The following is a 13,043-nucleotide window of genomic DNA, read 5'->3' as shown; positions in this document are numbered from 1 at the left end:
TCAGTCAGAAGCCTAACACCCTTTTTGGCATCGCCCGCTTCCTGGCAATGTTCAGGGTTTTTTCTTCCCTGCTCGTCGTACAATGAATGGACTCTGGTCCAGAAGCACAAGATCCGCCAGTCAGCATCCGCAGTTCGTCAATGGGCCTGCATGTTTACGGTGAAAATACCTGGGATGCACGCAGCATAATCAGCATTTGTGACAGATAAGTCACAGTTTTTTGCTATAGTATCATTGAGAAGAATGCGTCAATGTGATGCTGAGAGGCAGCTAAAGGGGTGGCGACACTGCAGTACAAGAGTAGGCTTGACAAAAAGAACACCGCTTTAATGTTTGACTTTGATACAAATTCTTGGGCACAGTCTCTTTGGCTCAGTAAATTACAAACAAAAAAGACATAAGCCTACCTAGGATGGCAGCTACGTAGGTACTCGAGTACTCACGTGAAAACGTATGAGACTGGCCAACCTTACTTACACCCAAAAGGACATGCCAGCTACTTCACAGGAATACGACTGACTATAGCAGAGAACCGCGGGACTCAAGATACACAACCAATCAGGCCAAGATACCGGGATATCTCGAGCCAGCCAGCCAACAAAAGTTTTAGATATTATCTTGTATGCTGCCCCCAGGACCAGCAGCTGGGCGGTGCCGCAAACATACATGAAGAAAAGGATCATGTGGTTGCAGCCCAGCATTGCTCCACTAACCGGGCAGCTTTCTGTAAAGAATCGCTCGAGCTACCAGGTCATACCATCAACTTACGCTGGGGGGAAATTGTGTTTGGTCTGATATAATAGTACAGAAATTATCGTGCTAGTTACTTCGTTTCGTCCTGTCAGCACGGGTATTTAATTGTCGGTTTATACGTGCATTGTTGAATCTAGAACTAGTCGCAAAAGGTGGAAGAGAAAGCCTTGCATGCAGTTGAGGGGATGTACGCTTGTCAAGATGTGTTTTCCAGGCAGCTAGAAATACCAGCGGTCGCTAATTTTCTGCACAGCAGAAATAGTCAGCTTTCAGCTTTGCTGCTGGCGGTTTTTCAGGAAATGAAGCACTAGGATCATTCAGAGTCTCTCTCACGCCAAGGTTGAGCTCAACGCTTGGCCAGATTTCTCTTGCAGGTAGACTGGGAGATATGAGTCTTGAGGCGGGTTCGAGTGTCGAGTGTTAGTGCTGATTACCTTGATACAGGGAGATGAAGCCTTAATGTTGCCAGAAGGCGCCGAAAGTCGAAAGATGTACCTTTGTAAGTCGCATCTTTTGGGCTTCCAAATGACCACGGCCCGTATATAAAGACGCTCGACGCCTTTCCTAATTGACCTACATTCTCTCTTGTCCTCCGAACACGGCTGGGAGCTTACAAACAAGCACCCAGGCTTTCCTACCTCACTCAGAGAGAGGCTGGCGAAGGTGTTGGCTCCTTTGCCCATACTTTTTTTTGGTTCTGTGACAGTTGGAGCGTACACGGAAGGCGCGTATAAGTCCACGATGCCCCGCTCTTAAGTCGTATATAAATAGCGTCACGATCCTTCCTCGTCGATTAAGGATCCCATTCTCCTGTAGAAGCGAAGCTCCATATCCACGAGATACTTCAGATTTCTCGCATTATTGTTAAGCTATTACCACCGGGCAAAAATCTTCTGCGCCATCTAACAGGTAAGACACAGTGTTGGTCAATTTTCCTTGCTCATTCTTCGTATTGGACCCTTTCTTCGCCTATGTAATGCAATGTTTTCTTTTTTTCGTCCTCCTTCTAACCCCCCTTCAGACATTATTTCAGGCGATTTTTCAGGGGCCTGCCCGGAAAACATCTCCGACATGGCGCTACACATATAACCGCTTTCCAGCAAAAACTAATCAGCCAAGAACTAGGACCTCTCAATATTATGCAGATCAACACTTTCCTTCTTACCGCCGGCTTTATAGCCCTTGGTTCGGCAGATAGCAGTTCCAGAACTTTTACTTCCGCGGGCACTGCCAACAAGGGCTTTGTTATTCCGGAAAACCTCCCCGAGGGATTTTGTACGGCAACCATGGACGGGACCGGTAAAGCCCGCCAGCCGAACTGGCCGGGCCCATCATCGACCCCGAGCCCGTCGTCGTCGCGCGCACCAGCTTCCCCCCTTCGCTCTTGCAATGGAAAATGCTCTATTTTGGCTACGACTGCGCAGATCACGCCAAGATGGATCCGGACGCAACCGATCGTGCAGTCGCGAGTGTCCGCACCGAATGCGGCACGTCGTTTGGTCACTACAACGCAATCGCGAACGGCGGCGGCGGCCAGCGGATTGCCGCCTTTTATTGCCGGTTTTCGGGCTTCGGCTCCTGTGGCGACCATCTCAGGTTTAGATATGAGAGCATCGCAAGGGTCTGTGGGAAGCATACTGCGGGCTTGTCTGACTGGTGGGCGGGCTCCAAGTCGCAATTTGCCATAGGGTACCCCTCCTAGGGGGTGGAAGGGGATTTTGAGGGGCTTGTGCCGGTAACGTACTCGGTATTGGGAAGCCGTTGCAGGTAGGCGCGAAATTATAATTGCAATCTTACACCGGCCAATAATGGTCCGCTGGTGATACACCAAGGACGCATCTTCCGTCGACGCCGGCGATGTGAATCTCGAGCTGCTGCAATTGCTATATCTGCCCCGTCCTGGATCCCGTTGCCCGTAGCTTTTACCCCTTGGTAGTTTTGGACTGTGACAGCCAATCCATCGGGCAGTTCTAGTCGACAAAAATTGATACTGACGCCGCAATCTCAAGGGTACAAAGAGAACTGGAGCAGCATGTCTCTGGGCTCGAACTACCAATATACTTCAGGACTAGATGTGCTTTGTCTTCGTTGAGTCAGGCACGCGTAGGTGAGGGCTGGTTTCGATTGGTAATCCGTCGATTTGGTTGGATATGACACACCTAATCTATTGGTGGCTATACTTGTGATGCGCTGGTTAGGTGTTTAGGGGGTTGAGCAGCTGAACAGAGGAAACAAGCTGCCTAAATCTCACAAACAATGGTGTCCGGGCTTGAAAACATGATTTGAAACGGTAAAGTAGGATCTTGACTGAGAGCATGAGGAGCGAAAATATTGGTTTTTGGACTCCTTGAATCCCAAATACAATATTGTTCTCCCGTACCAATTAAATGAAGGCCGAACTGGTATTTAGGTGGACAACAACTGAGCTTGTCTCCAAAAGCAAAGAAAACAACACCAGTCCCTACATCCACTTTTCCTGATGTTCCATTTGTTCAGGAATGAACTCGAGATCGCCGTCAAAACTTCAAAACTCAGAAAGGCTTGTTTCAGGGGGTTGACAGCAAAATCCATCCTGCTGGAGGCTTTGACGATCCCAGGAGCAGCCCTTAGGCAGGAGAAATCCTTATCCTTGTGGCGCAAATCCCCAGAAAAGAGCCTTAGACTCTGAGACGACGGCCAATGTGCGGTGTTGAGGTATATCCTTCGCGGAAGGGGTGAGGCAATGTGCCAGCAGCGTGTAATATGTGAACTTGTAGCCTTCTTGGATGGATTTGCGGACATATTGGGCTACCTTAGGTAGGTAGGTGATACTCCCGCCCGTAAAGCCGCATAGGTAGGTAGGTATCTACCTAGCCATAATAAGTTCACATAGCCACCTTTGCCCGCGCCACTACATCCTCGAGTTCCCCCCGGTCCCAGTAGTGAGCAAAAATTATAGTTCAATCGCCAATCTTTACGCCGAAAGGCGTGGAAGACTGGGTCCAAGAGCACGACAATTCGGCGACCGGCCCGGTGGCGGGACTGGTTGCTCCCTTGGTGCACTCCTGAGCCTTGGCATGTTCTGCACTTCAAGACATATCAAACCCAGTCCAAGCCAGCTATTGGATCGCCGCCTTGCCTCCTCAGGAGCCAGCGTCGCTGCGTCAAGAGCCGCCGTTGCATTATCAACAGATTTGTAGTGATGAAGCGGGTTCGCATAACTATCTCCCAGATTTACATGCAGATCTCGACGGGCAGTGACATGAAGAGCGTGAAAGTGCCGGTGTTGGTGCACGTGCTTTTGTTGTCTTGATTCCACTTGCCGAGTCCATCACTGTATAACCAGCTATGATATTTTGGGGATGTCGTGCCGCTTCTGTGTGCTCCCCTGGACTAAAATATGCTCGAGACTCGAGTCTCGAATGAGAAACGGTGGGAGCCTGTAGGCCCGCCGCTGGGCCACATTATCTCTTCTGTTGTTGTTTTGTCAGTGATGTATAGCACCGCCAAAAATCAAGATATTTTCCAAGCGGCTTAAAGTAGGAAGGTAAGAGAAAGAGCTAATATGGAGGAAGAGAAGGTAGATAAACATGACACTCCCTTACGTACCTAGGTAGCGTCCGACCGTTGGTTATTTGTTCTCTAAAAGTTAATACTTGGCAGAGGCGGATGGACAGGACAATCAATGTGGCTTGCTTGATCTCTTACGAAGTTACGACCCGCCCAGGAATTCATGTCTTTGATGAATTTAAGGAAACCTAAGCCAGAGGAGATGCCTATAAAAAGGAACAAGATTGTCGTTGGATGAGTTGCATATTCGTCTCGAGGGCGCATCAGATCTTACAAATTTTACCCAGTCAGTGCCCAGTATCCTTTTGGTTCGAGATTATCCTACATGGAAAGGGGGAGTTCTGATAGGTTTCGTAAGGGAAGATGCGAGGTAGCTATTTATATTTACCCGTCGATTGTAATTAGGTGCTAAATATAGCCGAGTCTAGGCCTCGAAGGTGGACAGACAAGAATCCCAACTTGGAACCCAGGAAGCTGGTCCATTGATCGGCTATATCCTCCTGCAAACCTGAGTTCACCTGTGTAAGCCAACATTCAAACAATCTCAAATTCATGTTGCATTGCATGGCCAGCCGGTCGTTCAGATGCAATACTTCCGGTTACAAGGAGGACGAGGTGATTCAGTCAGTGATTGGATGGCGGACGCGAATCCAAGAACAGGCAACGATTCATCTATGCGTGGCATGAAAAAGAAAAAAAAAAGCTAAAAAAAAGTAGAACAAGAAGAAACGGGTCAAAATAACAAGACAGAGAAACTCGATATGCAGTCCCCAACCCAAATTCCAGTCGTCATCATATTCTCTCGGCCTGTCTCCAACCGTCGTCCCACTCGGTATCTCCACAGCATAAGCGCCTTGGCCGAGTCCTCACCAGAGGGCGAAATCAAGTGACGACCGCCAACCACCCAAAGAGAGCAGCCACAGAAAAAAAAATGTACACAACGATGACAAGGCATCTTGATAGGACTTCTCTTGTCATCAGGGCACCGGGAGGTATACGAGGGACTCTCAGTCAATACCGGCCTATTGCAAACGGCCGTTTAACAGCAGCTGTTGCTCTGGTTCGATCCCACACCCTGGCCTGGGCCGACCTGTACCGATGGCTTCGAGTTGTTTGTTGTTGTGGTGCCCATCCTCTCCTTGATCTGCCTGGCCATGGTCAGGAAAGCCTGCTCAACGTTGTTTGCGTTCTTCGCTGATGTCTCAAGGAACGGGATGCCGAGGCTGTCGGCGAACTCCTACAGGCGGGTTGCTTGTGTTAGCGTCTTCCTTACTCAGAGCCGATAGCCCCTTCCATTAGGCCGGCCAACGTTTTGCGTAGCGCGGAGAGCTGGAAGGAGTGTCCAGTTTTGCGACAGCATACCTTGGCGACCGTGTAGTCGACAACCTTCTTGTCTGCCATATCGCTCTTGTTTCCGACCAGGAGCTTGTTGACGCCCTCAGTGGCATATCTGTCAATCTCCTGCAGCCACTGCTTCACGTTGTTGAACGAGTCCATGTCCGTGACATCGTAGACAACGCAAATGCCGTGGGCGCCGCGGTAGTAGGAAGAGGTGATGGTACGGAAGCGCTCTTGTCCGGCAGTGTCCCACTGTAGTTCGGGGGCAAGAGGGGGCACATCGGTCAGTACTTGTTCGATGGATGATGTCAGCGCAAGGGCGGTGATCTCACAATCTGAAGCTTGACGGTCTTTCCATCCAGCTCAATAGTCCGGATTTTCTGTTTTCAAAAGCATCTAATTAGTGGATGTCATGGTGGATGGATGACTGTCGCCGTCCATAGACAGGGTGCGGACGGTGATATCATACAAAGTCGACGCCGATGGTTGAGATGTAGGACTCGGTGTAGGTGTCGTCGGCGAACCGCAACAGCAGACAAGACTTTCCGACACCGGAGTCTCCGATAAGGAGGAGCTTGAACAGATAGTCGTACCTGACGCGCAGAGGTCAGTAAAAGATAGATTCGTGGTCGGTCGGAAGCGCGCAAACAGATGGCGAAGTGGTCGACTAGTCTGTGATGGACATCGAAGACCCCGATCTTGCGTGGCTTTAAAGAGGGGGCATGGCCGCAAAGGGAACTCTGATCATGGTCGTCGGTTAGTACAAAGAGGAACAAAAAAAAAAAAGACGACGACTGACTGAACAGTCCATTAAGAGCGGAGGGGAAAGGTGCAACCCAAGGACATTCGAGGGGAGATGGATCCAGCAAAAATGCAGGACAGACGTACTACTCGGGATTCATGGTTGGCTAGAGAGATTATGTAGGTAGCTAAAGTACGTAAGTGGGTGGGTTGAAGAAAGAAAGAGAACGATAAAGGCGACAGATCGCAAGGCAATAAATAGCAGGCGTTTTCAACGATAAAAAAAAAGAGAGCGAGGACGTGTTGCCGGCAAGACGCAGGTCGGTTCGCTGTTTGTTTGGTCAGATCGAGGTGGGTGGAGGTGCTGATGTTAAGAGCAATGGCGGCGATAGACGGGGAACAGATCAAAGGCAGATTAGGATGGCTGGTGGTTGATTGACTGCGAACACTTGACCTTCAAATCAACAGGGTCAGGCACTCTTTCAGGCTACAGCGCAACAGTGAATAAACGCTGGACCAGTCAGACCCAACGCACTGGCTCTTTGCAGCCCGCACCCATGTGGAGCTAGTCATCGCTCACACTATTACTCGCACTGTCACTCTTACTATCGTTAGAACTTCGGGCGAGCCTTTACATGTGACCAGTCATGTGATGACACCCAATCATCAACCTTGCTCATTGATCAGCATTCTTTGGCGATGACGAAACCATGTCAAAATAAAAAGTTGCAGACGGATTCCTCGGTCTTGTTCAGGTGGTCGTTGTTCAAATGACCATAGATACATAGGTACACACCTGGTAAATTACCTTAGGTACTGATAGGAGACAAATTCATCTACATTACCGGCACCTTGCATTGAGTACTCCATCATATGCCAAGTCACCATGTCTCACAGGTGGTCAGCCGTCATGGCTTACAGTTCCTTTGGGTGCGTGCCCCTGACATGGGAAACCCCCGATTTTCCTAGGCCTGGTCGCTCATGACTTGGCAATAGAAATTCTAGATAACTTAATGTTTTCGGCGAAAGTTATAGAATTTAGGCACACGCTACATCGTCCGTATTGGTGTCGAGAAAAATATTACCCAGAATATGATTCTAGTTTCTAAGGATTAACCAAACAATTAGTTCTAGTCTAGAGGTTTTGGTTTGCCAGTTTGACTGTTAGTTCATGTCCACACCAAGTACTTCTTCGTACTTGCCTACCTAGGTAACTACTGGCGGTACTTTGAAGCGCCTCATGTTGTACTTGAGAGAAGAAAAAGTGAACGAGCTCCCCATAAAATAAATATCAGCTCCATGAAAATCATCCACCTCCGCAGCCCACCCAGTGTGCCACTATCGAAGTACCGTACCGTCCCCTACCACCACCCCTCGAATGCCAATCCCTAACTAACTATTACTCCTACACCTCGGAACATTCTGGGTTGTTTCTTTCTGTAGCTTCAAACCCCCCAAGAAACCTGCTTTCCACCCATACCATCCATACCTATGTGATGGGACCTGACGCATGTTGAGCACGTCGGCTGCAGTCGCGCCTCCTCACAAAAGGCCATGATGGTGCTAGTTGCAAACATGGTCGTATCGACGACGACAGCAAGACCACGCGTCGCAAACCTCTCAACCCTCCGTCGCCTGCGAGCCGCCGTCAGCGCCGCCGCTCGTGCTGCACAGGCGCCGAGGCCTGCGACTACTGCCAAGCTTACCACCCTCCAAGAAGCGAATCCTCGGAACCTGCCAGAGGTATGGTTCAGATCTACATTTCCCTTCGGGGGCCCTCAGCCGGTTATGCCCAACGGCCGGTCTCCGCCGCCTGACCCTCGCAAGGTTAAGCTCGGAAAAAGTGAGTGCGATTTCATCTTTCCCTCCTTTGCCCATGAACCTGTCCCCCAAGTCAAGCCCAAAAGGCTAACAATTGGCTGCCGCCAGCTCTTCGTATCCTCCAGGAGCGCCTTCCAACACTCCTCGAATCGCCTCTCCCGCAGGAAATCCTCGCGCCCAACATTTCCCTGCATCTCTTCCCCTCGACGCACCAGCATCTGCCCGCAGTGTCAGGCCGCGTCGCCTATATTGCCGCGCTATGGACGAGCCCGATAGCGTGGAACCGCGTGCCGCTGATTGGCAACAACCGCCTCGAGATATTGTCAGAGCGCATGGTCGACCAACCGATACAGTCGACCCCACGGAGGACCGGCGCCACGGGGGAGCAGCTCGTTGTGCGCTGGCGCAGCCTGGGCGGCGGCAACGTCCTCGGGCTTGGCTCCGGTGATGGCGACAGGAGCAAGGAGTTTGTCGGCCTGTTCATCTTTGATTTCGATGTCGAAGGGAGGATCCTGAGCCATACCATCGAAACTGTCCAGGAAGGTGGTCACTGGGAGAAGGGAGTCGGTGCCAAGGTCGTCGGGCTGACGGATTGGCTTCTCGGAAATATCAGGAGAGGCGGCGCACCTGAAGGTAGTCTGGCTGCCTACCATGCGCCGCGTATAAGAAGAAGGAGGTGACTGCTACCCCGTGCACCAATTTTACGACAAGCCTCGAGACGACAAGTCGAGGTCACCAATGCTACGATGCGGAGCCAAGGCTCATTAGGAATATAATTGCGACTACTAAATGTGATATTACACAGTCATCGTTCGAGGAGGTAAAAAAGGGCCAAGATGAGAGGCCTGCGGGCATGAATGGGGATAGAGGTGCAGGGAGGAGGATAAGGGGACACCGAAAGCTTCGGATGCATGTTTTCGGCAGCAGGGCTGATTATACGATATTGCATATTACGGCGACTGACGACGACATAGAGTGTACGATCGTGAACTTCATTTTTACCGAGGGCACAAGAGGCGCCACTTCATATCCCTCGTTGTATTATTTTTTGTGCGATGTGGACTAGAGATTTAGTCAAAGGAAATCACTCCAATTCGATAATATATGAAAATGTATGTCAACCCAGGTCAGTCAAGTACAGCATCGGATTTGTTGTCCCAAGTGGCCCGTTTGTATGCCGGCCTGAAGGATTCTACGTATATATAAGAACTTTTTGCTTCGAATCGTCCCTTTCGCTTTGAACAAACGACACTCACAACAGTTTGTAAGTTTCTGGCCCTCCCTCATTATAATCGCAGACGATTTGGGTCCGTCGAACCTCAATACGCCCGATCCACCCCTATTCTTCCTCGCCGCACTTGATTCACTAACATCGCGTCTAATAGCACATTTTCAAAGTAGTTCCAACATAACACCCAATAGGCAGTTGGCTACATATTTCGGGATATTCGCCATCAATCAGCCGCAATGCCTGATAAAAAAATTAAGACCGAGGATGCCGACAGTCCAGATACCAAAAGGCAAATTGTCGGTTGGGAGGAAGCTGAGTCGGATGTGCTAATACGGCGCAGTTGCAGCAACAGCTCCGAGACGGCATGGTTGGCAGCGAGGCTGCCAGGGTGGATATTCGGCCCTGACGAAGAGCTAGAATCTGATCGCTGTTATCGATGGCAAGAGTATTTCTCGGCTGCTTTGATGAAATCGCGGTGGAAACGGGCTGGAAATAACGCATGGAATGGGATTTTGGCTTGGGGTTTGATCAATATCGTTTCGGGAGTTTCTGCTGGTTTTAACTGAAGTCATTCACATAGCTGGGAGTCTAGCAGTCCTTCTAAGTCTCTAAATCGCGGCGGGAACAGCCTGAATACAATGCCATAATGCCGTTTCGGCTTAGGTTTGATTAATATTATTCCGGGGGTTTCAACTGGTTTTAGCTGAGAAGGTAGACGCGAATATAAGTAAAAATGGAAGGTAGATAGAAGGACAGGTGAAAAGTCAGGTAAAGAGGGTCGTACCTGGGTCGAGCCCGTTGTATTTAATTCAAAGCAACGCAATCACATCACATGCACAGGATCCTCAAGCAATACGACCCAAAGATTAGAAAGAATACGTGTTAGGCAGGGTTCAAATGGGTATACAGACAATGAGCTAGGTAAACAAGAATTGGGCGTAAAACAGATCGTCAACATTGGTATCATACTTTTTTATCCGTCAACCAGACCAACCCACCGCGATGAATTAGCTGCTTTCAGTCATTTCGTCCTGCTCATCTTCATCAGGTCTTCTATATTCACAAGCCTGCGCGAAGAATATCCTGGACGACTTGGCGCCCTCATTCGCAATGCTGTAATAGTTGCCTGTAGAAATATATCAGTATTTGAGGCGCATAACACATGAAAAGGACCGCACACATACCTCTGGGCACAAACCACATGCCACCCTTGCCAATCGAAAAGGCCGTGTTGTTGACCGTCACAGTGACCCGCCCCGTGTGCACTATAAAGGTCATGTGCATCTTGCGTGAGTTCTTGGCCTTTTTCTCAGCCCCTGGCGGTAGATCCACCACTCCAGTTCCAAAGAAGGGTAAGCTTAGCGTCTTGGTGAACCGGAAGCTCGACCCAAGGATCTCGCGAGTCCTAATCGCTGGTCCTGATACCGCTACTACGTCCTCGCCCTCGGGCAGCTCGTCATCAGGCCCGGGTGGGTCAAATTCGTGCTCAGGCTGCCACTGCTGGACTGGCACGATCAGCTCGCCAGGATCCTGTTCCCAGGGTGAAGGTTCTTCGTCCTCGTCTTCCGAGTCCGCCGTCCGCCTTCTTCCCCGCCCGCCCTTCTTGGCCCCTCGCCTAGAGCCATACCTCCTCGTAGTCTGCGCCTCCTCCTCTTCCACTCGCACAATCTCCTTGATGCTTGGCATAAGGAGGTCACGGCTCTTGGATGTTCCAAGCCGGGCATCCAATGAAACCTGTTCAAACTCGACGCGCTCATTGCGCCAGTGCTGCAGTGGCCGGTACGAGTTACGCCCTGATCGCGTGCGGATCACACCATCTGATTCTTCGGGCCGACTGATTACCAGACCGCCACGCTTTGGTAGTGGTGGTCGCGGCATGATGACAACGGACTCGTCGGCGGCACCTCTGTCTCCGTCTCCCGAAGAACGCTTGGCTGGGCGGCCTCTTTTGCCTGCTGGTTTTGCCGCTGCAGTCGAAGATTCTGCTTGCGGGGCGGCACGAGCGACTAAAGGCTTGCGGCCTGGCTTCCCCTTGGCGGCGGCCGGGGCGGCGGCAACACGTTGACGCTTAGTTGCAGGTGCGTTTTCGGGTTCCGGTTCTGCTTCCTCGGGGATGCTGTCTGAGTTGGACGTTCGTACCCCTCTTCCACGCTTTTTCGCTGAATTTCCTGAAGATGAGCTAGGAGCAGGACTCTCCTTCGCCTTGCCGCCCTTGGCTGGTCGACCGCGCTTCTTGGCGATTGGAGGTGATGAATCCGCAGTTGCTCTGGAGTTGTCTTCATCTTGCGGATGTTCTGGCAGCTCCATGGTGCTGTCGGCTGATTTCGGTGGACGACCGCGTTTCTTCGGCACATTCGCTTGCTTCGTGACCGGTGCTGGCCTGGGTTCCGGTTCCGGTTCCGGTTCCGGTTCGCTTTCGTCAACATCGCCTTCGTCGTCTCCAGCATCCAACATCTGCATGCTCTCCTCAATAAACTCTTCGACTTCCTCCTGAGACATTTCTCTGTCCTCCTCACCACCCGCCACGTCCTGGTCCTCTTCCTCCTCATACTCCTCCTCTTCCTCTTCAGACTGCCCTCCGTTCTGCAAAGCCTTGCCACCAAAAGCACCTGGTTTCGGAAGGCCGTGCTGCCTTGCATCAAAGTTCAACCGCATCGTAGCTGACTTGTGGCCATTTACTGGTGCAACCGGTGGCGCACGACGCAGAGGGGAGTTTTGCCCGGCGCGAACTGGTGGTGATTGCAGGCTCGTGAGTGCGGGTGACTTTGCCTTGGCTGTCGGTCGGCGCAAGCTCTGAGTGTGCTTAGCAAGCAGTGAAAGGGGTTCCGGGCCAGGGGCTGCACGGGTATGTGGTCAGTGTTAAGAACTATCAGACAGACAGATCGCGCACGAAAGTCACTTACTCTCCGCGATGTCCATGTCCATGCTGGCCTCCGCCTCGTCGTCCTCCTCCTCGCTGCTCTCATCCTCGTCGCTATCAGCTGCAACGCTGCCCTTTCCTGGAGAATCAAAGATGCCCTTGAAAGACTCGATTCCATTTTCGTCGCGTACCCCTGATTCGGGCAAGGTTACGCCAGTTTTCCTGTTTGCGCGCGTAACAAAGAGAATTAGTCGCGATTCACGGAAAGAAGGTTGAAAGATAGAAACACCGGATGCAAATAGCCTTTAAAGGCGTAGACCTACCTCCCTTGCTTCCCAAGCTCAAACACTTTTTCCTGGGTACTGCGCGGGGCCGCCAGCGATTTACGACCTTGAGGCGCCATGTTGGCGACGTCACGGGCGATCGCGACTGGAAGCTTGAGCTCAGGTGGCTCTTTTTGATAGTTGTGAACGCGCAAGCTCGTGATTGCAAGGTATTGTCGCAAAATACTGAGCGATTAAATTCCGCAAATTCAAAATGAGGGTCGGTCGCCTACGCGAGAACAACAGTCGGATGGAACGTTGTAGTCGTGTGGAATCGACCCCAAGAGCTGTTGATGTTGTTTGTTGATTTAGGGTGGAATCGCCTGGTCAGCGACGAATCAGGATGCCGACGCGTAAGTATCTAAGTACCTGTATGAGGTGGAGGTAAAAGGGTATACGAATGGATGAGCAGTGGTCGTGCCGGAAC

At 51.0% G+C, this 13,043-nt stretch overlaps 4 protein-coding genes across 4 annotated transcripts; 2 read left to right on the top strand and 2 right to left on the bottom strand.

Moving 5' to 3' along the window:
• Window positions 1–1,212: 1,212 nt before the first annotated feature.
• MGG_14564 (uncharacterized protein) lies at window positions 1,213–2,455 on the top strand (the record flags this gene model as incomplete). Its single annotated transcript, XM_003709661.1, has 4 exons — window positions 1,213–1,252; window positions 1,623–1,662; window positions 1,775–2,052; window positions 2,178–2,455. 4 exons carry the CDS (start codon window positions 1,213–1,215, stop codon window positions 2,453–2,455), a joined length of 636 nt encoding a protein of 211 aa, XP_003709709.1.
• A 2,432-nt stretch (window positions 2,456–4,887) lies between these two features.
• On the bottom strand, window positions 4,888–6,867 carry MGG_06962 (GTP-binding protein ypt1). The gene is made up of 5 exons (XM_003709660.1): window positions 6,532–6,867; window positions 6,110–6,233; window positions 5,973–6,020; window positions 5,665–5,892; window positions 4,888–5,539 (listed from the first exon to the last, which is right to left on the bottom strand). Exons 1-5 carry the CDS (start codon window positions 6,540–6,542, stop codon window positions 5,342–5,344), a joined length of 609 nt encoding a protein of 202 aa, XP_003709708.1. The 5' UTR covers window positions 6,543–6,867; the 3' UTR covers window positions 4,888–5,341.
• Window positions 6,868–7,659: 792 nt separating this feature from the next.
• MGG_06961 (uncharacterized protein) lies at window positions 7,660–9,366 on the top strand. Its single transcript, XM_003709659.1, has 2 exons — window positions 7,660–8,224; window positions 8,311–9,366. Exons 1-2 carry the CDS (start codon window positions 7,936–7,938, stop codon window positions 8,880–8,882), a joined length of 861 nt encoding a protein of 286 aa, XP_003709707.1. The 5' UTR covers window positions 7,660–7,935; the 3' UTR covers window positions 8,883–9,366.
• Window positions 9,367–10,286: 920 nt separating this feature from the next.
• On the bottom strand, window positions 10,287–12,980 carry MGG_06960 (uncharacterized protein). Its single transcript, XM_003709658.1, has 4 exons — window positions 12,617–12,980; window positions 12,337–12,515; window positions 10,618–12,270; window positions 10,287–10,559 (listed from the first exon to the last, which is right to left on the bottom strand). Exons 1-4 carry the CDS (start codon window positions 12,694–12,696, stop codon window positions 10,441–10,443), a joined length of 2,031 nt encoding a protein of 676 aa, XP_003709706.1. The 5' UTR covers window positions 12,697–12,980; the 3' UTR covers window positions 10,287–10,440.
• Window positions 12,981–13,043: the final 63 nt, after the last annotated feature.

Source organism: Pyricularia oryzae, chromosome 1, assembly GCF_000002495.2.
Source record: "Pyricularia oryzae 70-15 chromosome 1, whole genome shotgun sequence".
In the NCBI taxonomy this organism is placed as follows: Eukaryota; Fungi; Ascomycota; class Sordariomycetes; order Magnaporthales; family Pyriculariaceae; genus Pyricularia; species Pyricularia oryzae.
This window is presented reverse-complemented; position numbering and strand designations above follow the sequence as displayed.